At 52.4% G+C, this 25,343-nt stretch overlaps 8 protein-coding genes across 8 annotated transcripts; 4 read left to right on the top strand and 4 right to left on the bottom strand.

Moving 5' to 3' along the window:
• Positions 1 to 177: 177 nt before the first annotated feature.
• ACET3X_002921 (uncharacterized protein) lies at positions 178 to 4,157 on the top strand. The gene is made up of 3 exons (XM_069449717.1): positions 400 to 525; positions 590 to 1,517; positions 1,568 to 4,157. The coding sequence occupies exons 1-3, from the start codon at positions 466 to 468 to the stop codon at positions 3,709 to 3,711; spliced, it is 3,132 nt and encodes a 1,043-aa protein (XP_069309468.1). The 5' UTR covers positions 400 to 465; the 3' UTR covers positions 3,712 to 4,157.
• Positions 4,158 to 5,719: 1,562 nt separating this feature from the next.
• ACET3X_002920 (uncharacterized protein) lies at positions 5,720 to 6,458 on the bottom strand (the record flags this gene model as incomplete). Its single annotated transcript, XM_069449716.1, has 2 exons — positions 5,720 to 6,238; positions 6,297 to 6,458. 2 exons carry the CDS (start codon positions 6,456 to 6,458, stop codon positions 5,720 to 5,722), a joined length of 681 nt encoding a protein of 226 aa, XP_069309467.1.
• A 2,836-nt stretch (positions 6,459 to 9,294) lies between these two features.
• Positions 9,295 to 12,125, top strand: ACET3X_002919 (uncharacterized protein). Its single transcript, XM_069449715.1, has one exon. The coding sequence runs from the start codon at positions 9,954 to 9,956 to the stop codon at positions 11,592 to 11,594; it is 1,641 nt and encodes a 546-aa protein (XP_069309466.1). The 5' UTR covers positions 9,295 to 9,953; the 3' UTR covers positions 11,595 to 12,125.
• Positions 12,126 to 12,572: 447 nt separating this feature from the next.
• Positions 12,573 to 13,511, top strand: ACET3X_002918 (uncharacterized protein; the record flags this gene model as incomplete). Its single annotated transcript, XM_069449714.1, has 1 exon — positions 12,573 to 13,511. The coding sequence occupies one exon, from the start codon at positions 12,573 to 12,575 to the stop codon at positions 13,509 to 13,511; it is 939 nt and encodes a 312-aa protein (XP_069309465.1).
• A 545-nt stretch (positions 13,512 to 14,056) lies between these two features.
• ACET3X_002917 (uncharacterized protein) lies at positions 14,057 to 15,824 on the bottom strand (the record flags this gene model as incomplete). The annotated part of the gene is made up of 4 exons (XM_069449713.1): positions 14,057 to 15,060; positions 15,116 to 15,155; positions 15,206 to 15,592; positions 15,648 to 15,824. 4 exons carry the CDS (start codon positions 15,822 to 15,824, stop codon positions 14,057 to 14,059), a joined length of 1,608 nt encoding a protein of 535 aa, XP_069309464.1.
• A 945-nt stretch (positions 15,825 to 16,769) lies between these two features.
• On the top strand, positions 16,770 to 18,903 carry ACET3X_002916 (uncharacterized protein). The gene is made up of 3 exons (XM_069449712.1): positions 16,770 to 17,816; positions 17,869 to 18,022; positions 18,070 to 18,903. The coding sequence occupies exons 1-3, from the start codon at positions 17,379 to 17,381 to the stop codon at positions 18,579 to 18,581; spliced, it is 1,104 nt and encodes a 367-aa protein (XP_069309463.1). The 5' UTR covers positions 16,770 to 17,378; the 3' UTR covers positions 18,582 to 18,903.
• A 43-nt stretch (positions 18,904 to 18,946) lies between these two features.
• ACET3X_002915 (uncharacterized protein) lies at positions 18,947 to 20,688 on the bottom strand (the record flags this gene model as incomplete). The annotated part of the gene is made up of 4 exons (XM_069449711.1): positions 18,947 to 19,302; positions 19,372 to 19,903; positions 19,953 to 20,419; positions 20,481 to 20,688. The coding sequence occupies 4 exons, from the start codon at positions 20,686 to 20,688 to the stop codon at positions 18,947 to 18,949; spliced, it is 1,563 nt and encodes a 520-aa protein (XP_069309462.1).
• Positions 20,689 to 22,563: 1,875 nt separating this feature from the next.
• ACET3X_002914 (uncharacterized protein) lies at positions 22,564 to 24,276 on the bottom strand (the record flags this gene model as incomplete). Its single annotated transcript, XM_069449710.1, has 1 exon — positions 22,564 to 24,276. One exon carries the CDS (start codon positions 24,274 to 24,276, stop codon positions 22,564 to 22,566), a length of 1,713 nt encoding a protein of 570 aa, XP_069309461.1.
• Positions 24,277 to 25,343: the final 1,067 nt, after the last annotated feature.

Raw genomic sequence — 25,343 nt, 5'->3', positions numbered from 1 at the left:
GCAGCAGGATGCACGACGCACGATGTACGATGCACGATACTCGAGGGCGTGGCGGGACCAAGAGGGCAGCCCTACAGTATAGTGCAGCCCTAGCCGATTCGGTGAGGCGTACGGCTAGCCTGCCCGTGGCCAGGAGCGAGATCATACGACTTGTCGAACCACCCCATCGCACTGCCAGAGAGGCACACAATCACAACCCCGGCCCTGTAGGACGAAATCTGCATGCCATTGCAGTAGCTGGCTGCCCTGTACTCGCAGTTCCCGTAGCGGCGCACATCCCCGTGCTCGCCAGGCCCATCTGGCGCCCGCATTCGCGTCGTGAGCCTGTGAAGGAGTGGCATGATCTGGACATTGTGCATGTCCAAGCAGCCTGGTAAGACGGAACTCCTTCCCTCTCTGCCACAGCCCATTCTCTGTATCCACGACCCATCTCGTCGTCGCTGTTGTCGCAGCCATCACTCCCAAATGGCTTCCTTTGACCCGTACGCCAGCCCCGACGACGGGCTGGAGCTGGAGCGAATCGCCGTGCGTGACGCCGTGCTTTTGCCAGCCCGACTGCTCTCTGTGCTAACATGTCTGCGCTACCCAGGTCGGCCCCTACTGCGTGTTTGACGACTTCAGACTCCCTCCCTCTCCCCCGCCCATCGACCCGCCTGTGCCCGACGCGGACCGGCACGACGCAGTCAAGATGGAAGACCCGCTGCTCTCGAGCGACTTCCCCTTTGCCGGCATGCGCGCGCCCTGGCTCACCACCGCCGCCGACGACATGACGCTCACGGCGTCCGCTGACGACATGACCAACTGGAACGAATGGATGCAGTACGATCCCGCCCAAGCGTCTCAGAACACCCAGAGCATCGACTCCAAGCCCGCGAATCCGCAGGGGCCTGCTTCATATCTCAGCCCGCATCAGCAAACCTCGCCCCATTCCCTTCCTCACCAACACTCGCAACCGCTGCAGTCCAACAACGTCCCGACCACTGCGCCCATGTTTTCCCAGTCGCATGCCGTTCCCTTTACCTTTGGCCAGGCCGCCGATATTCCTCCCGCCTTTGACTTCAATGGCAACGCCCTGAGCTCCCCGCTTACTGCGGACATGCAGCAGCAGAACGCCTTTTACGCCTCTCGACAATGGCAGCAACAACAACCACCACAACAACCACCACAGCAACAGCAGCAGCAACAGCAACAACAACTGGCTGACAGTACTCTCTTCTCGCCTACACAGTACGATCAGAGCGGCTTCGTCGCACCACAACCGCCAGCCTCGACGCCCAGTCTCCACCACAGCCCAACCTCTGTCAGCAATGGACGAGCCAGCTCAACCTCGTCGCATTCATCGCCAGAGCCCGTCTTGACCAACGCGCGAAAGAGGAAGTCGCTGGCTGACTCCGAGGAGCTTGACGATGATGCGCCCTCAAGTAAGAAGGGAGGACCACCTAAGAAGACTGCCCACAATATGATTGAGAAGCGCTATCGGACCAATCTCAACGACAAGATTGCTGCTCTTCGCGATAGTAAGTTGCTCTTCAACACGTCTCTCCACACTGGCTAATACATGAAAAAGGTGTTCCCAGTCTCCGCGTCATGTCGCGGCCGAACGGGACCGAAGAAGACGATGACCCCGAGGATCTTGAAGGCCTCACACCCGCACACAAGCTCAACAAGGCCACTGTGCTCTCAAAGGCCACAGAGTACATTCGACACTTGGAAAAGCGCAACAAACGTCTCCAAGAAGAAGTCAACACCTTGACAGGACGGGTAGAGAGCTACGAAAAGATGGCCATATCGGGTCCTATAACCTTGCACGGCACTGTGGGCACGCCTGATGGCTCCAGATTCCACAAAGACCCATTTGCGCCCACACATGGCTTGCCCATGACAGGGCCGCCACAAGGATTGATTCCAGTTCCAGACAACATAAGTGCTCTCCAGCGCGGCCTCCCACCACAACAGCACTATGCACCTGCATATCCGCCAGGATATGGCGGCCGCCCAGCAGTTGCCGCGCCCATGGTCAACGGCCGGCGCAACGGTGCCATGATGGGCAAGCTCATGGTCGGATCTCTTGCGGGCCTGATGATACTCGAAGGGCTTGTGGAGCGCGAGCAGTCGCAAGAAGAGCCAGCTGGTCGTGGTCTCTTCGCTCTGCCCGTCAATCTTGCTGGCATGCTTGCTCCTCGCGTCTCCCTAGGTGTATCCACAGCTCACATCCCCATGGCCAAACTTCTCCTAGTCTTCTTTGCTTTCTTCTACCTTGTTGCGCCGTTGCTCGACTTCAGGTCGAAGCCAAAGAAGAAGTCTCCTCCAGCTATCCTGCTGACGTCCGCACCGTCCTTGGCTTCCCCGGTTGAAGTCCGTCGCAAGGCGTGGCTTACCGCAATCCAAACCGTCTGGGTGCCACAACACAACTTCATCTTGGAACTCGCTGCTTTGGGCCTGAAGACACTTAAACTCAGCATGCGTAGGCTTGTTGGCTGGGAGGGATATGCATATCTCACTGGCATTACCAAGGAACAAGAGGCTGCTCGTGTCAAAGCCTGGGAAATTGCATTGGATGCTCAGCTCACAGGCGGTGACGCTGAGATCAGCAAGAGCCGTTTGGTACTTACCTTGATCGCCTCTGGCACCCTGCCAGATACGCCAGCAAGGCTCATGCTCAAGGCTTTGCATCTTCGAATTGTGCTTTGGGAGCTTGGAAACGCAGATCATGGCTCGTCATGGCTACTCAACGAGCTGAGCGCAAAACTGGCCCGAAGCTACTGGAACATGGCGCGAACCGAGCACCGTATCGCCACCAATACGTCGAAACAGAACAGCGAAGCTCACCCGTTGCCAGAACACCTCGCAGCACTCATTGAGAAGGAGTGCGATGACGTGCTTGTTCCTGCGGTTGTGCAGCGGGCATACAACCTGGCTTGGAACAAGCCAAGCGCAGAACAGACAGTCGTAGATACCTCTATGGACGCTGTCGTCGAGGACTTTTCCATCTGCTCGCCTTTGGATGCTCTTGCCGCCTGGTACTCTAGCCTTGTGCTGAACAAAGGACTTGCAGCCACACTCGGAGCAAAAAACAGCTCGTCCAAGGAAAGTGTCGCCGACGACCTAGCACTTGCTCTCCAAGCTGCCCCTCCTAATTCACAGGCTCAGCTACGTGCACTAGTTGCTCAGGCTGTTGTACTAGACGACGACGACCGCAACACTCGCATCGCAGCAGCGATGGAAGCTCTCCCTTCGGCTCCCAAACCTAAAGATGCTGGCTTCATCAATATCGTCGGCAACGGCTTCGTCGCAGTCGACGTGCGCAAAGCACTTACTTTGGCCAAGTGCCTTTCTCTGGCCGCCTCCTCGAACGCCGAAGCCCGCCGCCGCGCCATCTTCGTCGTCAACAACACCTATCTCCCTGAATGCACAACCACACTCCTCAGTTTCGTCGCAGGTCACAAAGTTCTCACACAGTTTATGACCGACGACCAATTGAAGAAGGAGACCAGCTGCGGTCTAGAGCGCACTGCTAGTTCTCTACGCATGTGGGTTGGTCATGAAACTGGTAGGAGGAGTGGACTAAGCAACAAGGTTCGAAGCAAGATTGTGAACAGCTGTCTTGAGGCGAGCAAGGTTTTGGTTGGATTGGGAGAGAACAAGAAGAAGAAAAAGGATGAGTCAGATGTGGATGACGGCTATGTGAGTGCCAGTGTTAAGGACGATTGAAAGTTTCGCGTCTTATGATCTGTTATGCGATTGGGTTGGTCTTTGAATTGGGCGTGGGATGAGATGGGATGCTCATATATCACAGGCGTTTATGCGGAGATACACACGGCATGACTATGCCATACATACTGTTCGTTATGTTCACGAGGAATAGTGCATTCCGTCCTTATACCATTTTTTTGTTTTCATATAAAGCTCGTATAGTGTAGAACGTATGCTCTTCATGGCTTTACGCGATTGAATTTGTTTCAATGTTCTCGGAGTCCTCTTCATGGGATTTGATGGCGATAACTATGTATATTTGTAAGTACTAGTGTAGTGTATGTATTCTTGAAGCTGACAGTACACTGGCTTTGAGTGGCATTGTAAGCATAATCGCCTGTGTTAAACATAACAATTTTACATGGCAAGGAAGGAAGATGAAAAGATTCGTGTATTTAGACCAGTGCATTTTCCAAAGCTGCACATATGTCCTACGTTTATATCTCCGTATCACTAACTTCTGACGCAGCCAGATGCACTCAAGAGCGTTACAGTAACTAGTGCTGATGATTCGCCTTCGGCCATGGTGATATGTTCAATTTGTTGAAGAAAAGCCAGAAAAGAAAAGATACAAGAACGCATTCGATTCCCAGCAAGCCGCAAACGAACAACACAACGCCCTCTAAACGCGCTGCTAATACCAGGGAATCCATCAGTCAATAGAGAAACCTGTCATTATGGTTAGTGATGACATCAAGGAAGTGAAAAAAGAAAAGTAAGCGACACATACCATGGCCAAATAATGTGCAAGCGAACCAGCGCTCGTACGCTTCCACATCTGTCTCCTGCTGCTCCGTCACATGGTTGCGCACTGGACGCCAGGACTATTTGGTATCTCGTTGAGTTTCGAGAGGATGCTGTATCTAGACTTTCTGGTCTTTGTACGTTGCTTGCCGGTAGTGTTTGCCTTGGGCTGGGTCTGGGTCTGGGCCTGGGCCTGGGTCTGGATAGATGGAACCGCGACTCCTGTGGCCTTGGGAGATGGAGTGGCGGCGCCGGGTTCTTCTTCTGTGTGCTTGAATAATGCTAGATTGGAGAATGAGAACAGGGATGTGGGTTTCGTTGCGTTTTTCGCTGAATCGTAGAGCGAAGACATGTTGAGAGGAAGGATGTCGAAACTGGAAATGGCAGTCTTGACAAAAAGGTAAAGATTAGAGAGCTGTACCAGCAGCAGCATTGCGAGAATCTTGATCATCTTGTTGCCGTCCTCGAGAGGTTGCGACTATGTCTTTCGAGTTTGGTTGTCGGGTTAGAATTGCCAGTGATGATCAGATGAAGAGTTGTAACTGGTCGAGTGTGCTGTGGTGATAATTTGTAAAGTGCGAGTAAATGGTACGAGTGGTTTTTGCTAGAGACGAGAATAAATTGATATTTGGATACATGGACCCAAGCGGTCCGAGGCAGGCCGTCCGTCTACCTGCTTACCATTGTCATGGCTTACCATTGTTCTCAGGAGCACGACAACATAGAAAGTGAGGTTTTGTAAGATGATAGACTGCTGCCTACTCGCGCTTGTGGCAATTGTTCTAGCGTGGCTGTAGGTCATCCTCACCCTGCTTTTGGGATCGCAACGATGATGTTATACACTCTAGGAAACCATTGCGACATCAAAGATTTAGTGTGGTTGTTGAGATCGAACACGGGTACAGCAGCGGGGCTGACGCTGCACCTGATATGTGTTTTTAGGTGAAGGGAAAGCGTTGAAGACAATAGCTACCTGGAACTGTAACAGTGACGTCACTGTTACCAGTCCTGTGCTCCTCTCAACCAAATGCTCACCAAAGCCACGCAGATGTTTCGATAGGTTTTCATAAGACATATATTACTATTTTATTTACACACCAATGACCAGCATTTCAACTACTACCATCGATACCATCATCATATATTTACACACAGCCCGTGTCCCTCCATTCATAATACTCCATCTCGCATATTCCACCTCATCAACGCATCCTTGACATGCTTAGTTGCCCTTGCCCAGACCTCCGAGAAGACCAGCCAGACCAGCAGCGGCACCATTGCCCTTACCCTTGCCCTTTGTGTTCGCCGTCGTCGCCGCATCACCTGCCTGAGCACCCAAAACGTTCTTGGGGTTGGTTCCAGCGTTGTTGTTCAGCACCTGTCCGCCGCTGATACCACCCCTGGGAGAGACGTTGTTGTTGGCCTGTGCAGCCTTGTTCTGGTACTGTGTCACAGCCTGGGCGTTGGGTGGGTTGATGACCATGACCATGCCTTGCTGGCAATGCTGTGCTTGAGAGCAGTAGATGTACATGGGCTGGTTGTCGGTGATGGGAACCATGAACATGGGCGTGTTTCCGGCTTGGCGGTTGTTGTTGCGGTTGCGACCGTTGCCAGCGCTGCCGCCACCGTTACCGTTTGGAGAACCGTTGGGGTTACCAGGGATGGGCTGGAAGTCGGAGAAGATTGCATTTTGCTGGGGTTGGCAAGGGGTGTTTGCGTTCGAGGAAGCTACACTGTGGTTCTGCAAGAATGGAGTCAGTATGTTATATGACGTGAAGGGATAAAGAAGACTGGCGTACCTGGCTGACAAAGTTGAAAGCGACCATGTCACCGGGCTGGGCGGTGATGGAGTTGGGTGTGAACTGGAACTTGTTGTTGGCAGCTACAGTGACCGTCATGGTGGCAGCGTAGACTGTCAAGCTCTGGGCCAAAGCCGCGAGTACGATGTTTGAGAAGAGCATGTTGAAGTTTGGTTGGTGTAGGATTAAGAAAGATGGGAATTAAAAGTAACAATGGAGATTAGTGAATATGCTGATTAGGATATCGATGGTAGTAGAAGATGGGAAATGCACAGCAGATCTGATCCTTAGAAGGCACGCTACGCTGAGGCGGACTATATACTCGACATCTCTGTGGCTTGTTGCCTTCCTCGCTCCGTCAATTGCGCCAAAAATATCGGAAAACCCATGGTGAAGCTGGCCGAAACTGTTTGCCTGATGTTCGCGACGGTTAGGAAGAATCTGGATAGCAGGATCTATTAAGTAGGTGCTGTCAGATGTTTCGTGCCGAGTATCATGCCAAGTTCCAAACATGCGGAAACACTACTAGCCAGTCTCGTGAGGATCCGCTCAACACGACTGGATGTTTGCTTGGGCGAGTGCAAGCAATAGAGTCTGTCTCTTGTTTTGCACGTTCCAGATGGTGTGAGACCTTAAGGTATCAAAAGATCTCGGGTTACACACTATCCGTCTGTGAACTTGCAGTACTTATTAAACAGCGACCATCCGCCTCGTGCGCTCGTGACACGTTACCTCTTTTACACTGATGCGCATTTCCCCTAGACCTAGACTACATTCAGACTTCTGCAAGCTCTTCCGAGTCTGACTTATAGCTGCATGATGCGGAGCATGCTCTCTGGATATATTGCACCAAGCGTGCACAGGACGATAGAACGAGGAGTCGCCTTTTCAATATCCTGGTTCGTCATGGTAATCTCTCGATGAGAGGGACCAAAGAGACATGGAACCACCTCATGAGAGGCGATAGCAACAATTCCGTAATTCAGGACAATTCAGTGCGGTGAGTACTAATAGCGAGGATCGGTGGTCCGCAGAATGCGTATCAGAGAAGCTTGGAACGCGTTCGAAACATGTAGCCTTGCAGCACCAGAGCCTCCTGCTTTGGACGGCGTTGACGATCGTGTCCGTGAAACAGAGCTGCACAAGCGCATCTTAGTTTAGCGCTGATGGTGCGTAAGCTGACAGTCTGGTGAGAATGCTCATCTGCGCGACTCGAGTATGAATATTAAGTTTGAAGCTTTGCTGCACCGCTGGAAATACGAACTCGCATACTCTGCGCAAAAACACTTCGCAGCGTCCATAGCGTGTTGGTTGTGCGCCTCGTTCTTGCCTTTGTTCTGCGCGTCTGAACAGACCAATGCGCCCCACAAAATCGTCGCCGCAGTGTTCCGGTCCAGAGCGGACGCGCAGTGCTGATGTGCTTCTTTTCGAAGAAAAGAATCGGCCAGTTCGGTCGTATGCAGCGATTTACTGCCCGCTAAGGGTGACGGCCCTGACCCGAACGGGTGCCAGTACAGCACCGGTATCGTGCCGAATAGCTCTGATGCTAGATTCGATAGTCGCAGTGCCCAAACGGTAGCGGCGTCTGACGACGCACACGAGGCGGAAAAGGCGTCGTTGGTAAGTGAGATTGGTGTAGTGATATCCAGGAGTTGGGTAAGAGCATCTCGATGCAGAGACACGGTTGACTCCCCACACCCGAATGGAGATCAGCGTTGGAGCATGGCCCTGACAGCGGACCTCGAGATCCCACCGTGTCGGCGGTCCAAACGCTAGTCGAGAGCATGTTTCATGCTTTCGAGTACGGCTTGGCAGGCGTTCCTGCAGGGAGTGTGTAGCGAAATGAGGGAGCGACAGTTTCAGACCGAGACAGCAGGGCAGACCCGGGACGACACGGCAGGCGACAGCGAAGAACGGGGTCGCACGAGCAGGTGCATGAATCGATAGAAAGACCGCGGAAGCCGACGCGTGTAAGAAAAAAAGGGTGGGAAAAAAGGGACTGGATCGCGAGGCTAGTGGCAGGGCACCGAGAATTTGTCTGGATCTGCACTGGAAAGCGTGACCTGACAGCCCTGTCTGGGGTCGGGACACCAACAAGCATGCTCCTCCCGCACGACATGCATTGCAGATTGCGCGTGGGAAGTTGCGGACATTTGGAAGATGACTGCTGACGGGTCACTAAACATTTGCGCTGTCTGGTGCAGGGCTCCGGAGCCATTCGTACGCATGTTGCGCTGGCCGTGGTTGAGGGCGGGGGACGACTGCGCACCAATGCCTCTGCCTCTGCAGAGGCAGCGATGGAGCAGATGAACAGGTGGTGGTGGGTATATATTTAGGGCGTCGTGTGCGTGGCTGAAGGGCTGCGGTGGCCTCGAGGGCGCTGGCCAGTAGCAGTGGGCAGAGGCATAGCCGCCGTTGGTAGCTACTGAGACGCTACGAACGACTGGCCGAGATGGCGTAGATAGACGCTATCGATGCAGTGGATCAAGTCTTGCGGTGTGCGCTTGGGCAGCGCGCTCGAGCAATGAGAAGACGTTTGCCGCTGTTTCGGTGGTTCTGTTTGCCAGTCGCTCTTGCCTGGCTGGGCCCGCTGCCAGGAAGGCACTGTCGACTGCGAGGAAGGGACGGCCGTGGCGTCGGGCAGGAGCGCTCCAGGGCCCTCGCCAGGTGCGGCAGGAGCGACCATCCCGTTCACCATCACCACCTGAAACCCACGAGGACACCGAACGCTTTGTATACAGTAGCAGCACTCAACTCTACGCGTGGCGTGGCAAGGCATTATCAACGCATCAAAGCAAGCCCTCTGACCCCAGGGCATTCGCACGCAGGAACGGCCAAAGCGCAGTTATTGCGCATCAGGCCCAGCGTTTCAAGCGTGCGTCCAGGTCTGCAGCGCGTCCAGGGGGCTGCATTAGGCTAGGCTCGATGCAGGGTTCGCTGCCACTGGTCCCCGTCACTTATAGCGGCTCGCATTCGTCCATGGCTCTCTGCTCCTCCGCTGCTCGTCACTTTTCTCTCCTGGCCCCTCCAACTCGCCCTTTCCTCTCTACCTCTCTCTCTCCCTTCGCTCTCTTCGACAACACAGTGCCGCTTCTGCATCTTCTACCTGCTCCCCCAGTTGGACCAGCTTATCCCCCCGCCTAATCTGAGATTGTGCGAGCGCGCCAGTCCCGTCGCTCCCCCAAGAGAAGAAGAGCTCGCCAGCCGACGCATCAACTACCAGCTTGTCTGCTCTTGATCCCGTCACCGCCTGTCCGTGTATCCGACTTCATCAAAATTATCTTCGCCCGTCTGCTTCGCATCTCTGTCTGCTGGACCGCGCCTTCCCGCTGCCATCACTTGATCCTTCTGGCAACAGAACCCCATCGACCTAGCGACCCAACAACTTGTTAATAGCTCCAACTGCATTGCCCATCGGCCGGTTTTCGATAACAACTCTACCTTGCACTCCCGATCTTTACGATCCTTAATCCCGTAATCGCCAGCCCACCCGCACTTCTGCCTCGCAGCAAACGTCTCGTGTCTCCGCTCGGCTTTCTGTCTGCGCTAGCACTCCCTCTTCCGGCCTTCTTCGATTCTGTATCTTTCCCGTGTGCACCCAGCACACACCCTGTTGCACTCTTACTCTTTGTTCGCAACTCTTCTTAGACCACCACAATGAGCATGGACGCTGGCGGTCTTGCTCAGATGACTTACAACAACTTCCAATCCCAGGGCGGCTTCGGCGGCCCCACCTCGAGCTTTGCGTCTCGCGGCAAGGGCGCTCAGCTTAAGCGTCTCAGCGTCGCTTCGCCGCCCAAGGTTGCTTCCATCGCCGAGGACTCGGTTGCGACGCCTCGCACCAGCCGCTCCCACCTTCTGGCCGGCCTCCGCACCGCGCCCAAGACGCCCACGTCTGCCCAGCCCCCTGCCTCGGCTCCTTACTCGCAGCGCCAGCACACCGTTGGCAACAACACTGCCAACCGCTCCTCGAGGCAGTTCAACGGTGCCAACCAGGGTCCTCAGACTGCCATCGGCTCTGGTTTCAGCGGTGTGAACCAGTACCAGCAACAGCAGCAGCAGCCCGACTTCTACAACCAGGTCCTCGCCCCTCCCCAGTTCGAGTTCGACGATGGCGAGATGGATCCCAATGTTGCCGCTCAGCTGTTGGCTACCGAGCTGTACCTCGCCCAGAGGCAGCAGCAGCTCCAGCAGCAACTCCTTGCTCTGACAACCCAGCAGTTCGGCAACATGAACATGAACGGTGGACAGCAGTACGCCAACACGCCATACACTCCCCAGATGAACGCATATGGTCAGCAGTTTGGAAACACTGCTGCCATCCAGGAGACCAACCAGCCTGGCGTCTACCTGGTCTTCAACCAGATGACTGGCCAGTACCAGTATGTCGTGGACCCGAGTTACCAGCAAGACAACGGCGACATGCAGGCTCAGAACGGCATGTCGGGCCTGTCGCACTCGCCTCCTCCGCCAACTCCCCGCTTCGCTCCATCGCCGCCCAAGGTTGACACTCCAGTACTCCACGTGTCTCCTCCCAACGAGAGCAACCCTAGCCCTTGGGGTTCGCGCAGCACGTCTCCGCCAAAGAAGTCCAACACTCCTCCTCAGGATGTTGTGCCGCTCCCGCCGCCATCTGCCAACGCTTTCCGTCGAGGACACAAGAAGAACTTATCTTCTCTTGCTGTTGACGGCAAGGCCGAGGAGGGACCTCGTTCTGCCTTCACTCGCCCCGTTGGCTTCCCTGCTACTCCCATGACAGGCACATTCGGTCCTGGTCAGGCACGTGCTGGAGAGCACCCAGTCCGTCAGCCTCGCAACCCTCCCTCCATTGAGGAACTCAAGGAGCGCCCCACTACCAAGCATGAGGGTAGCAAGAACTTTGCTACCCGCCAACGTCGCCAGGCTGTGGGCAACCTTGTGCGAGCTGGCATTGGCCGTCGCGCTCACCGCACTAGCAGCGGAAGCGCCTCACCTGATAGCGACCACTTCCCTTCATCTGACAACGACTCCGACAGCGTTCGCAGCAGTGGAAGTGGCAGCCTTTCTGGAAGGCCCAGCATCGGTAGCCTTCGTGCTGTCGCCAACGGTGCTATTGGATCGGAGCGCAAGGCCTCCAAGGAACGATCCCGCGATAACTCGATCAACCGCTCCTACACTGCCAATAGCGTTAGCAGCGATGACGGTGCTTCCATTGGAGGCGGTCTGGTCGACATCCGTCCCGAGGAGAGCGGCCAACGCCGAGGCATGCCCAAGCTTGTTCTCACGAGCGCTGAGAAGCGCAAGAGCACTGTGTTCTAGGCCTTGAACCATGGATTGGAAAAGAACAAAACGGGAGATCCATTCCCTTGTGCATATTACTGCGGCGCGCTTCGGACGCCTTCTGTTACGGCCCATTACGAACCTTTCCTTGCTTCTTAGTTCATTTGTTTTTCTGCACTTGACCAAGGTCACTTTTGCCATCTCTCGAATATCACGATTACTCTTCGTCTCTTGCCCACTGGGAAGATCTTCTTTTCCACCCCTTCTTGTTTCCCAGACTCTTATGCGGACTGCTTTAATGAGCACGGTGGGAAGGCTCTATGGTTTTTGCCCGGCGATTTGGACGGGCGAGTTAGGATATGCTTCATGGATGTGAGCTCGACTGCCTGTGGCTAGAGCTCATTGTCTGCTTTGGGCTTCTGTTTTGTGTTACCATTGTTTGTTGGAGATGCTTTACTTTTGACCAATCCATTCGCTACTACTGCGGCCTGGGTGGCAAGGCGATGCAAAGAGAAGAAAGTGGAGCATGTAGGATGAGATACCTAAATGCAATCACACTCGCTTTCACAACATGCACAAACCTGATTGCAAAGTGAGGTTAACAGCATACGATTTGGGTCGCTTTTGCCGGCAACAGACCATGTGAGCCCGTGAATCAGCTAGCAAAATCACGAGTCGGGGTTGTAAATCCGGATAGTTGATCTCCATCTGTGCTCAACGCAACCTCTGTCAGGGTAATAGCTAATCTCGGTACTTTAGTGCCTCCAAAGCCGTTCAACGGTGATCGACATGATGCTCGCGTGGTGTTGAAGCTAAAGAATCGATAAGCGTGGTAGGGCTGATGGTTGGTGTCGCATCGCGGGGCAAGTGCGAAGCTTCAGTTGTCGACACCAAAATTCCCCCACGCACCACGCGCTCCGAACTCACCCACGCCTTCAGTATACCTGTCGCACCGCTCTCTGAGTACATGTGCAATTATAGAGTCGCACCAGCCTATACATAACAACACAGCCCGCAATGGCTGAGCCTCCGGTCGTTCCTCCAATCGAACCCCCACCACCCCCAGAGACGTCGCGTCCTCTCCATACTCTCCCTCCGCCTTTCTCTCACGACGCCCTCGAAGCCATAACACAAGGTGCCGAGGCCCTTGTATACAAAACCACCTTCCTCACGCCGAGTACGCCTGTCGTTGTCAAATACCGACCACCAAAGCCGTACCGCCATCCCACTCTAGACAAGCGTCTGACAAAACAGAGGTTGCTGGCCGAAGCGAGGAGTCTGATCAGGGTCAAGAGAGATGGCGTCAACGTGCCGGGTGTGATTGGCGCGGACTGGGATGCCGGGTGGCTAGTGCTGGAATATGTAGATGGTAGGACTGTGAGGAAAGTGCTAGACGGCTGGGCGCATCAAGTAACACAGCGAGAAAAGGATGAAAAGGCCACAGAAGAAGAAGAAACTGAGATACTCGATCTGATGCGACGAGTAGGACGGGAAGTAGGAAAGCTGCACGAACTCGGGGTATGTCACGGAGATCTCACAACAAGCAATATCATGCTACGGATACCGAAACCACAGCACGAAGAGGCAGACGAGCAGCAGAAAATGCCACAGGGAAGACAAACAACAAGCAGCCTCCGTGAAGCAGCCATGCGCGGCGAAGAACCACCAGACCTTGTCCCCACCAACTCTGCGCAACAGTCCACCCCTCCCTCTTCGCTAGCCGGCGATATATTCCTGATCGACTTTGGCCTCACAACCGCCAGCATACAGGACGAAGACAAAGCTGTTGATCTATACGTCCTTGAAAGGGCGTTTTCAGCAACCCACCCAGCTGCTGAGCCGCTGTTCCAGGAAGTGCTCAAGGCGTACGGCGAATGTGGAAAGGGCGCAAAGGGGGTTCTGAAGAGGCTGGAAGGGGTACGGTTGAGGGGGAGGAAGAGGAGTATGCTTGGGTGAAGAGATGGAGTCATGTGATATCCGAATGTATAAGAAAGTGGTTATGGAATGGGAATGAAGCACATACGTTAGGGCAAGGCATATGCTAACAGTACTCCATTCTAGCCGTCGCTGCATCTCCACCCATGAACATCTTTTGACTTTGTAGTAATACGGAAGCTGCTCAGATACCCTAATATGAGCTTTGTGAAGATGTAAAGCAGCTAGAGAGCAGTGCTTAGTCGAGTACGGCTCGCCGTTATCTACATCGAGGGAACGTTATGTGGAACCCCTCTCACCTTCCTTTTTGCTAACTTCATAAGCGATATCCAAGCTTCAAGGGTACTATCGCGCAGAAGTGTTGCCAAAAGTGTAATACCCAATGTCTCAGGATTTCTGAACTCATACGAGTCTTTGAAGACATCTCGCGAACGGAACAAACAGGAAAGAAGCGGGACAGTCATATATATCAAAGCACGGGGCTTGAAATGGGGTTGAAGTAAGATGCGAAATACAAGTCGTTTGTATTGGAATTAATCTCTCCACTATATCCAGAACCGGCTCTCCTAGTTCTGGCCTGATGGCGTACCGTCAAGCTTGAAGTAACCAGGTTGGAGTATCTCAAATACGCCAGAAGGATCATACTTCATTGAGATGGCCTTAAGCTTAGCCTGGTTTGCTGCGCCGTATCCAGCTACAACGTTCTGGTATGGACTGGCGTAGTTCATGTATATATAGTCATTCATCTTGCCTGCAGCCTTTGCAACCGCTTCGCAACGATCCTGGACTTTTCTGGCCCAAGTGTTGAGTCTCTCATCATCGGCGACGTCGGACCATCTCAGAGAAATCAGAGCTAACATCAGAGGCCCTTCCTTGGGATCAAGTCCCAGCGGATTGCCTCCTTTCTTGAGACCAGCCTCGATGATGGGCTCAGTAATGACCTGGAGGGAAAGAGCGGGTACAAGGTCCGTCGTATCTGTGATACTAGTGAGCTCCTCAAGGTAGATGTCCTTGGTGAGGGTGGCCATTTCCACATCGAGTTTGGTGCTCCAAGTCCAGAAGCCTTGTCGACTCCCTGGGCCACTAGCTGGGCCGTCTAGGATCGAGGCCAAGCTGGCGAGACTCCTGACTCCCGTTCCGTCTGCAATAGCTCCTTCGATGCTGTTGTACTCGGCCAGTATTGGTGCGTCAGAGATAGGGTCTGAGTACTCTAGCTCAACTTGAGCTATTGGCCCGAGACTGGGTCCACCCCAGCCGAACGATAGGATCTGATGGGCCTTGCCGTCCTTCTTCGCATTCATACCGAGGTTGTAGTAGGCGTTGATGAGAGCCGTGAAATTGGTCGAAAGATGAGCCCTCGAGCCACCCCACATGGTTGGAGTCCTGGGAACGGCGTTGACAGTGAACTTGGTGACGAGACCGAAGTTGTTGCCACCACCTCGAAGAGCCCAGTAGAGGTCTGGGAATGATGTCTGGCTGGCGGTGATGATGAGTCCAGATGCAGTGACCACCTCATATGAGATGACGTTGTCGCATGCCAAACCATACTCGCTCGAGAAGTATGAGATACCTAAAGCTGGATGTCAGCGTATGTTGACTTGTTGTCTCAGATTTTCGAATCTTACCTCCGCCAAGAGTCAATCCTCCAACGCCAACACTAGCGACCTGAGTCCCAGTCAGTTAAGTGTCTATCTACCCTGATACCTCGTACTTACTCGACCACCGATGATCGTAATGTTTTGTTTCTCCAGTTTTGTGTATACATCATACCATGTCTGACCAGGCTCAAATGTGACACTCTTCTTGTCAGACGATGCTACCGTCGAGTGCATATTCTCGAAGCTGATGGTGATACCGCCCTCAATGTTCGAGCCGCCTGCTACTGCAGAATGACCTCCACTTTTGGCTGCAAAGGGGCATTGCGTAAGACGGGAAAGGAGAATGGAGGTCGAGATATCCAAAGCTTTCTTCGGCTTGAAGACACACTCAGGGGAGATCTGTCTTTGTTGGCCAGACCAATAATCGCCAACAAATGCACTGTAGGCGGCTTCGGAGCGTGTCTCAACCTGGCTATCACCAAAGACTAACTTCAGGGAGTTACACTAGAGAAGTGTTAGCTTTCAAGGAAATCTGCTATTAGCATAGAGTAGTACTTACGGCTATGGAGCAACCACTCAACAACGATCTCTCTGCCAATGGTTCAAGCTCAGGAATTGCCGAGACGTTGACACCATTTTTGAGCAAGGCCTCAGTAATGTTGAAGTCTGCTGGCTCGAAGGATGATTGAGACACGACGCCTGTCACCAAGGCGGCAAGTGAGATAGCGTACCTCATCCTTTAAAGGTGGGGAACAGCGTTAGCCGCCGGAGGAACGAACAAAAGCAACTGCACGTGTGGGATAAAGAGGCGCGACGTGCAGAGGGAAACGGAGAATGCCGTGTAAATGCAGGGAAGAGTCTAAAACGATGTTGGCTGTAACCCAATGCCAGGGAATCACATCCTTTTATTTCTGTAGTCCTGGATACAATCTCTCGGCAGTCCCAGGATTCTGGTGCTCCGCGGCTGTGCCCAGAACTTTTGTACGCTATTGCTATTCTTTTGGACTACCCGTAGATCTAGTCTTTGAGAGGCTAAGCTGTCATGCCGTGTACATCAAGGGGGATCTCATCCTACGTTTTCACCTGCCTTTAATAGGACATCTAGACCTTCATTGTCTTCCCCCTGAGAAAATGAGCAGACGCAGTTTAGCAACAGGTCTTTGGGGCGCCAATTGCTTGCGCGCTCACAACTATGCGAAATTGAACACATGCGCGATGATTTTTGGTATCGATAGCCTCCGACGTCGAGAAGACCAAAAATGCTCTTCATGGCGGTGCACACCATATCTGAGTGGCGTGTAAAGGCGAAATAGGTAGAACTGTCGAAATTGTATAGCACTACTGCGTGCTACATGGATATAAATTATCAAATCCTAATCCTATCACACTGCATAACCGTGCCGCAGAACGGCAGCATCCTTCGCAAATATCGCACGCTCGCTTGAGGTCGACTCGACTCAGCCTGACCATCCCAGGGATTACTGGTTACAAATTGAAAGGGATTGATTCGCAAAAGTTGTCATTCGGTATGTGGTGGTAATAAGAAGTGCGGACTTACCGGTGTTGTGGAGGTTCCGGACGCTTCCGTCAACGCCGTTCGCTGTCTCCACATGCCGCCGCCTCGGCAGGCACGCTGGCAACCCCTTATTTTCTCCATGGGCCTAACCTTGGCGGCGACGCTCCCACTCCTACATGCGTAGCTACGCCACCTCGGTAGGTGCGGATGCGTCGGGCCAAGCAGACCGTATTTTGTACACTGCCCTTCTCTCCGCACCTGATCTGTAAACAGTTCTCTCCTTCAAGACAAGAAACATTGGTCGATTAGTTACCTTTCGATATACGACAAGTGCGCATCACTGGATCTTCACTTGCACCCCAGGAAATAGCTTTCAAAAGCTACGAACTTCACATCTAGTGCGCCAACGAAGGATCAAGATTCTAGATGAGCCGCTCATCAGCCCACCTTAGCTTATGACCGTGTTGGTAGTAGGGATTTCCTTAACTTATCCCACGCCGAGCCGCGTCCACTACCTCGGGCCCATCAATGCACCATGGATAAGATACTGTGCCACTTCCTGTCGAAACCTGCTGGAGTTGGCAATCGCTTGGGAAGACAAATTCGAATATCTGGACTTCTGATATGTACAGTGCAATCGTAAGGAAGATGCAATCTGTTTTGGCAATAAGGCTTGACCACATCTTTCTCCCCTCGGCTGAATGAACCATCATTACCTCTGTCTTCTGTTAGCGATCCTTCTTTTCTACCCATCCTGATGCAAGACATACAGTCATGTCGTCTTCACCGTATACAGAGATCATCTCGGAAACTCAGTTCCTCCAAGTCGCCTACCCCATGATGGCACTTCCTTCAGCCTTCATACTTGTACGTATCGGCATACAGGTATGGAAGCGCAAAGCCATGGAGTTACAGGATTATCTCATGTACACGGCATATGTCTTCTTCCTTATCATGTCGATATGCTATCTCCTCATGGTTCCAACGGTCTACGCGGCCGGAAGAGTCAGCTTAGGACAGATGAAACCTTGGCCAACGATGCAAGATGACGTCCTTGTCTACTATCGGTACTTGATTGTGACGACAATGACGTTCTGGCTCACATTGTGGTCGGTCAAGTTATCGTTGCTAGCACTTTACAAGAAGTTGCTAGAAGGTCTTCCGGCAGTGTACAAAAGACTTTGGTGGGCTGTGTTCTGGTTCTGCATAGTTGTAAGTAAATATCGTCATGCACTCTTTGCTATTGCTGAACCACATTTTCTAGTCCTTGATCGGTTGTCTCGTCTCTTACTTTACTTCTTGCCCCAGTTTTGTCAAATTCATGACCAAGGGAGAGTGTTCAGGTCCTCGAGCTATCCGTGGTCAGCTTGCGAGCCTATACATGACATACGGTGTTGATATCCTGTCAGACTTTATGAGTATGTGGTAGATATTCTTACGACAAGCCGAGTATTAACGATTTCAGTCATGTTCCTGCCGATACGGTTGGTCTGGAATTTACAAATGGCACGCGCGCAGAAAATCGCCATCATCGCACTCTTCGCATCGGCTGTGGTATGCACAATCTTCGCCACTCTGCGTGTCGTGCAAGTGGGCATCAGGGCTGGGAGTGGCTCATCACCAAGTCCATCATGGCTTTCCCTCTGGTCCATCATCGAAGCAGCCGTAGCTGTCTGCATCGGGTGCGGTCCCGCATTCGCTGTCTTCTATCGCAATGCCCACACACCTCACGTCTCTTACGATACAAGCGAATACGTTCGCCACAATCAGAGTCGGTCTGGAGCAAACGCAAATCATACAGACGCGATCAAGATGAATGTCGTTACGATTAGCAGTGGTAGAAAAAAGGTTCCAAGGCGTGACGTTTACTGGGACGACACACGGAGCAGCCAAGAACAGCTCGCGGCAGACGACAAAAACATAATGGTCACGACAACGTTGCGGCAGGACGCCCGCCACTCAAATTTGGGACCTTAAAACCGGACGACAGAGCACGAGTACGGCTCATCTACTAGAAGAGGTAACCAGGTACCTCTACTAGGTCCACATACCTACCAGTGAGGAAGTTCAGAACATTTACAATCTCAGCCATTCGTCCGAAGTTTTCCCATCACTCCGCACTACTGCAAGGTAAACTAGAAATCTTGAGAAGATGCCCATGGGTGGTTTGTGCTGCTTTTGCACCAGTGGACAACCTTATACTTTTTTTAAATGGTCAAAACGACGGCTGTGTATACAATCTAGAGACGCTCAAGCCTGTGCGGAAGTTCAAGGCAACAGCATCCCGGATCAATAGTTGACTTAAGATTTAGCAAAGTGCTAGACTGATGACGAAAATACAATTATTCCTCTCCACGCTTAAGCTCTGTCAACCCTCCGTTCTGATCTAACGCAAGGTTCGTCCCCGCGACATTGGCACAATCGCCATCGAAAAGCAACGCGATCTCTTCCAAAGCCGGACCTCTTGTCTCGACGTACAGGAAGTAGATCGCCAAGCACTCCAATACCAATACCACAACGTAAACGATGTAGAATTTCCAGCCCAACGCTTCGATACCAACCGGATTAACATATTGGTTGAATATACTGGCTAGCGATGTGAAAACGAAGCAAAGTGTGAGGCCTTTTGCGCGGATGTTGAAAGGGAGGATTTCGACGGTGTAGGAAACTGTTAGGCCAGGCCAAGCGATACCGGCGGCTGTGATCATGTTAGCTGGTTCGTTCTTATGGTGCAATACACCACAGAAGAAAAGAAAGAGCCACTTACCACCATAGAAGAGGAATATCATTGCTAGGACCGCGGACCCGGCACTTGAATTTCCAGTCTGGGCGTACACTGCGCTGCACGCAGTCCAGATGCTGAAGGCAATAAGCATACCAATACCGGCACTCAAGAAGAGTGTTCGTCTCCCCACTCGATCAACAAGGAAAGCACATCCAAGAGAAACGAGCCAACACCAGATTGTTAAGCCACCGTTGATAAGCGCTTGGTCGGAAGAGTTGGTTATGCCGATAGTTTGGAGCACCGCTGCCAGGTAGTAGCTCACGAGGCCGTTGCCTGAGCATTGCGAGAAGATGGTAGTCAAAATGATCAACAAGCAGCGCTTCCTATTGCCAGGGGTCCGGACTAGTTCATACCACCCGCTGGAGGCACTCGCGGCCTTCTCAGCCTCCAGGGTCAAGCTTATCTCGTTGTATTCCCAGTTCACAAAGTCCGTCTCGGCTCCGTTCCCGTGGTATTTGTTGAGTATCTTTTTGGCAGCAGAGTGCTTGTTCTTGCTGATCAGCCAACGCGGCGACTGACAAGAGATTAGTGTGCATTCAGCATGCGTATGCAGACCAACTTACCTCTGGGAGGAGGTATAGGGCAAGAAGCTGGATTCCAGGCATAGCGCACTGGAGCCCGACCGGAAGATGCCATGACAGATCGGAAGAGATGTGAGTCAAGGTACCGTACGTTGTCCATGCAGCGATGATAGCACCCAGATACCACAGGGTGTTGTATACGGTCGTTACCCTACCTCGATGTCGTGGATGCGCAACCTCTGTAATCAGAAGTGGGCATGTCGCATTTGAAATGTTGCTGCCCATCCCCATGATAAATCTGCCAGCTAGAAACATGGCGTCTGGGTTGTCTTGCTGTGGAAAGGCCTGGATGATTGAGCCCAGGATGACAAGGAGGCAACCGATTCCTGTTCCTAGCCTGCGTCCCATCATATCGGCGATGTAGGGTGTAAATAGGAGAACTGCGAAGCCGCCGAATCCCGGGAATGCACCTAGGAGACCGAGACGGGATCCTGTGGGGTGATGGAAGACTGTAGACAACAACGTCAGTTGGTGACCACTAGCATGAGATATAGGAAAATAAAGACATACATTCTTTCCATGCTGGCATAGTCTGCAGGCCGTTGAGGAGACTGCCATCATACCCTAGCGTGGTAGAACCGAGGAACAAGAACGGCATCAGCAAGTACAGCTTCCGCAGTTCAGGCTGATGGTACCACGGTCTCATATCTTCTTCTGGCTGGCCATGAGGATCAACATCTTCTCGGTGATCAACTCCAATATCCTTTTTGCTGTCCATAATGGTCGATATGCAGAGGCGGCTTCAGGGCGATGAGACTTGGATACTTCCGCTTCGGCAGCACATATCTCTACGCATATATATACCCCAAACAAAGCCATCTGAGAGACCTCGTGGTCTCGACCAAACTACCGGTATGCCCGCATCTTGTGCCATGGGGAAGTGGAGTGATAGTGTGGAGAAACCAGATCGGCGTTGAATCGGTTGCTTAGACTAGTGTTAGTCTGGCGCTAATGCATCATTTTTCCGATGGTTTTTGCGGCTTCCAGGTTCTCTGTGCTTCAATCATCACTCACGACATGGGAGAACGATCAGCGCCTGAAGAGCACGTTCGGCAGCGTAGTTCGGCAGCTTGCGATGCTTGCCGTATGAGGAAAGTCAAGGTGAGATGAATACTTGGTTCAGGGCAGATTCGCAGCCTGACATCACCAGTGCGTCGCGTCGAGCAGCGAATCAAAATGCTCGGTCTGTACTGAGCTCGAAATTGAGTGCACGACCATGCGACCGCGGAAAAAGCGAGGTCCAAAGAACCGATACGTGCACTCATTGCGTGAGCGCCTTGACGGCAATGGCATATTTGCGGCGGAGAGCGAACCTCAGCAACCGCGTTTGAGACTCATAGCACCGCCTGCCATTATCCACCAGATCATGACTGACTGGTTCGATTGGATTCATCCCGTGGCCCCGCTCTTCCATCGTACTCTGTTTATGCGCAGAATCTCCGAGGACGACGGCTCGACAGCGTTCTTCCTGCTAGTAGTATCGGTCTGCGCTGCCACTGTGGCTAGCCTTCGTAGGCGGCGCCATCTCTACGGGGAATTATCGGTGGAAGCGTGTCTAGATCTGGCCGAACGCTTCAGAATGTGGAGCGTAAGTAGCGAGATCACACTGGAGAGAACACTGGCACTGTACAATTTTTCCAGCGCCGTCAACCATGAGCACGGCCTCAGTTCTCCACTGACCTACCGCCTCTGTGCAGAGAGTTCGATCGGCATCAAATACCTCATCCACGAGGCTTTCGAGTGAATGTCATTATGGATCAGCAAACCCTCAAGCGTCTTTACTGGTTGATCTATGCCGGCCAGTGCACCTGCGACATGCACGGCAGGCAACTACTGGTACTACGTCATGCGCATGAAGCTTTCGGCCATCTGATTCCGTTGGAGGTTAGCGACAACCAGTTACTACACGGCGCTGGAGCAAGCTCCGCTGAAGACGCCGGTCCGTGCTTCTCGTACATCCCGGGACTCAATGTACTTTCCAGGCTTTTCATGGTATGGCATTCTAGCCAAGCGATCATGACTCAGAATATGGATAATTTACATGAGCACATCATGCGCGCTCAGCAGTTGCTTGAAGATGTGCCCCCAGAGCTCGCGTGGCGACCGCCTCACGCCACCGGACAGTTCGCCTTCAATGTGCAAAAGGTCAATCTCAAAGTCACGCAACTGCACATTCGATCAAACCTACTCGAAAAAATGAACACTTTGGCTAGGGATCAAAATATGCGAGTTACAACAGGTGCTATCATCGAAGAGCGACATCGCGTCGTGGACGAACTGCTCGATGTCCTATACAACATGCCAGAAGAGGTGTTTGACGCTAACGGATACAGCATTGTGCCGAAAATTAGAGACATTTGTGGTGCTCTTCTAGACGAGCTACGAACCGGATTCCGAGGCACCACTCTGCAGGCAAGCATCAATTTGGACAAGCTTTTAGTAAAACTGGAGAGTCTCGATCAACGGATTGCGAGGCAAACACCATATGTCTAATCTCACGCTCTCTATAGCATAGCAGGTGTGGCTGATCGCGATATAACTCTATCGAAATTATCTATGTCGCAATATGCTAGCTATCTATTGCGTAAGCTGTTCAAAAGTCTTCCTCACTTTCTTCAAGACTATATGCCCAGCACTCAGCAATGCAGGTTCTAGCCGGGATGGTCACTGCGATGGGAAAACCTCCATAGTCGGGGTCTTCGTTTGGCATGATCAGAAACTCGCCACTTCTTGTCTCGTCACCACCTAGGATCTTCAGCTTCGACAGCTCGCAAGTCTCAGGATTGACTTCCTTCTCCTCTGCGTGCAGAATGCCAGTGAAGGTTGACTTTGGATTGGCGCTTTTGAAGGAGAGATTGAAGCCCCAGCCGGCGCATAGGAACTTTCCATCACCTTGGTGTATGACCATACCCGCTCCAGGCCCCGGTTTACCAAAAACGAACGCACGTTCTATGATGACCTGGAAGCCACCCATTGTCTTGGTACGAGGCTTCTCGCTGATTTTCTGACCATCGACGAAGTCATCAAAGAAGAAGCCCATCATATCTTCAGGTCGGTTCGCCTGTGCTTCTAGAATCTGCTTTCGCAATGAATTGATCAAGCCGTAATGCTTCGTGAAAGCGCTTTCGGATGCTGCAAGAGAATCGATACCAAATGGAGAGCATCCCAACGCAAGGTAGTTGGCATACGCACTCCAGATTCGTCGCGCTCCTTTCTCGTCACGCCTCTGTTCGGGTATGAATAACGGCTGACCGTTATGTCTGTAGTTCTGGCAGGTCGTCTCATAGTCGTGGAAGTATAAGTCCGGTGCTATGAAATCTAGGCTAGGGGCATTGAAGGTGTAGACGTCCAGTGTGTGCGGACATGGGCCGCCGGATGGGTAGATGCCCGCCTTTTCTCCGCCACCCACTACAACAGGTATATCGGTAAGATCGAGATCGGTGGGATTGTCGAAGTTCAGCCAGACGTTGGCGTACAGGGGTATTGGATATTCGGCTTTGCCAGCAGATGTGACATGATTGATGTACTTTGAGTAGGCGTCTGCCATGAACATCTCATTAGCGTTGATGATGTCGTCGGCACCGAAAAGCTCTGTCCATGATGTTTCGCCTGCTTTAGCTGCGCTGACGTCGTACCGTCTCTGGAGCTCTGGATGTAGCCCAGCGCTCTTCGACTGCAGATGCTCAAGCAGCTCTTTAGGTATAGGCTCGTGGAACTTCTCATCCGCGACCTTTGAGCGATCTCTGGAATCGCCCAACAGGCCAGTCTCGTTCTCAACTTGCACCATTAGCACGGTACTATGTTGCCCATCAAATTCCTTCAGATGCGCCATGAGTTTCGCAAACGCCTTTGCGTCAGCCGTCCATGCCGCCTCAGAGAATGGACTTAGCAGCTCCAGCGTTCTCCGTTTGCCTCCTGCTTCCAATGTGTGCACTCTCGGGAACCTCTTCACATCCTTCTTGACCCAAGCAGGCACATATGTGCTGAGCGCATTCTTGAAGCTGCCGAACCAAAGTAGCACAAGCTTGATGCTGTGTTCGCGCGCAGCTAGAATCACAGCGTCGAGGTTTGAGAAGTCAAAATGACCCTCTACTGGCTCAACTTGTTCCCAGGAAACGGAACCGAGCATCGTGTTGATGTGCATTGCACGCATGTTCTGCCATATCTTGTCATCGGCCATGTACTTTGCTGAGCTCAATGTAGAGTTGTGCAGCTCGGCACTGAGCATGAGGAAAGGTTCGCCATTGACGATGAGCTGGCTTGAGGTTTTGGTCTTGCGAAGGTGTGGGATCGACATTCCTGTCATGATTTGGTAGCTTTTTCAATGGCCAGGGCCTTGAGTTTTAGAGAGAAAGGTTGCAGAAGAGCAAATAGTGCTCTTGCGTGACGGAATGGAGGTTGAGGAGAAGAGAGGCAGAGGTGAAACCACAGAGCAAGACATGAGCAAATAAACGACTCATGCTTGGAGGCTGCCTTACAGTGCCCCATTTTACACGCAAAAATATCGGAATATTTCTGCACAAGTCGGGAGCGTGGTTCGTGCCGTGCGATTTTGTCTCGTAGTGCCCGTCCATGGCGTGCGGGCGTACATGCGGGGAACGCTAGTGGGTAATTACACGAGTCATACATCCGGCGCTAAGACAGGAATATTACTGAGGAGTGTCTCCAAACAAAGACGTGCTTTCAGTCTCTTAGCGAAACTCTTCATTCCATGTAAAGTCCTGTATTGCACGATAGACTGAACTCAAAGATTCTGGTTTCATGAAACTAGGAACCTGAATACATCCATCCTTAATTACCAAGGCATGTATACTTGGAGATCGAATTCCAACCCGAACTCTTTCTCCAAGCATCACTCTCAAATTGCATTGCTGGCCACGCAAGCTGACGACCAGAAGCATGCGACGTTGCCAGGATTGAGTACATATGTAAGTTGTGTTACCCAGTAACAGGAATCATGCCATGTAAAGAAGGTCGCAGCATACTGGGTTTGGCTGCAAGGCTTGCCGAGGTAGGACTGAGAACGGCATTGCCTCGAAACAGTTTTCGTAAAATGATATACATGAATTCATGACCCTAAAGCTGTTGTTCACAGCTAGGGCGATGGATGGGTTGATGCAGTGTCTACAGGGATCTCGGGGTAACATGCCAACAAACTCCGGCTCGCCTCCGCCTGAACACTGTGACACCGTCTTCGTCAAAACCGACCTACCTACTCAATACTCCCGAAAATACATCATGAACCCCCCAGATAGCTTTTGTCCGCTACTTCAGCTTCCACAGGAGCTTCTGGCATACATACTTGACGACGTCCCTTCACACGCGGACATTTCTAATCTTTCTCAAAGCTGCAAAGCTCTGCACGTAAAGACG

Source organism: Alternaria dauci, chromosome 2 (genome assembly GCF_042100115.1).
Source record: "Alternaria dauci strain A2016 chromosome 2, whole genome shotgun sequence".
Classification (NCBI taxonomy): Eukaryota; Fungi; Ascomycota; class Dothideomycetes; order Pleosporales; family Pleosporaceae; genus Alternaria; species Alternaria dauci.
Note: the sequence above shows the minus strand (reverse complement) of the source record. Positions and strands in the feature narration are given on the sequence as shown.

Bases quoted from the DNA above. Each gene is read 5' to 3' on its own strand.
- ACET3X_002921 (XM_069449717.1), top strand. From the start codon at position 466: ATGGCTTCCTTTGACCCGTACGCCAGCCCCGACGACGGGCTGGAGCTG. The intron at 526-589 runs GTGCGTGACGCC...TGCGCTACCCAG, and splicing joins TGGAGCTGGAGCGAATCGCC to GTCGGCCCCTACTGCGTGTT. The intron at 1,518-1,567 runs GTAAGTTGCTCT...TACATGAAAAAG, and splicing joins GATTGCTGCTCTTCGCGATA to GTGTTCCCAGTCTCCGCGTC.
- ACET3X_002919 (XM_069449715.1), top strand. From the start codon at position 9,954: ATGAGCATGGACGCTGGCGGTCTTGCTCAGATGACTTACAACAACTTC.
- ACET3X_002916 (XM_069449712.1), top strand. From the start codon at position 17,379: ATGTCGTCTTCACCGTATACAGAGATCATCTCGGAAACTCAGTTCCTC. The intron at 17,817-17,868 runs GTAAGTAAATAT...CACATTTTCTAG, and splicing joins TGTTCTGGTTCTGCATAGTT to TCCTTGATCGGTTGTCTCGT. The intron at 18,023-18,069 runs GTATGTGGTAGA...TAACGATTTCAG, and splicing joins TATCCTGTCAGACTTTATGA to TCATGTTCCTGCCGATACGG.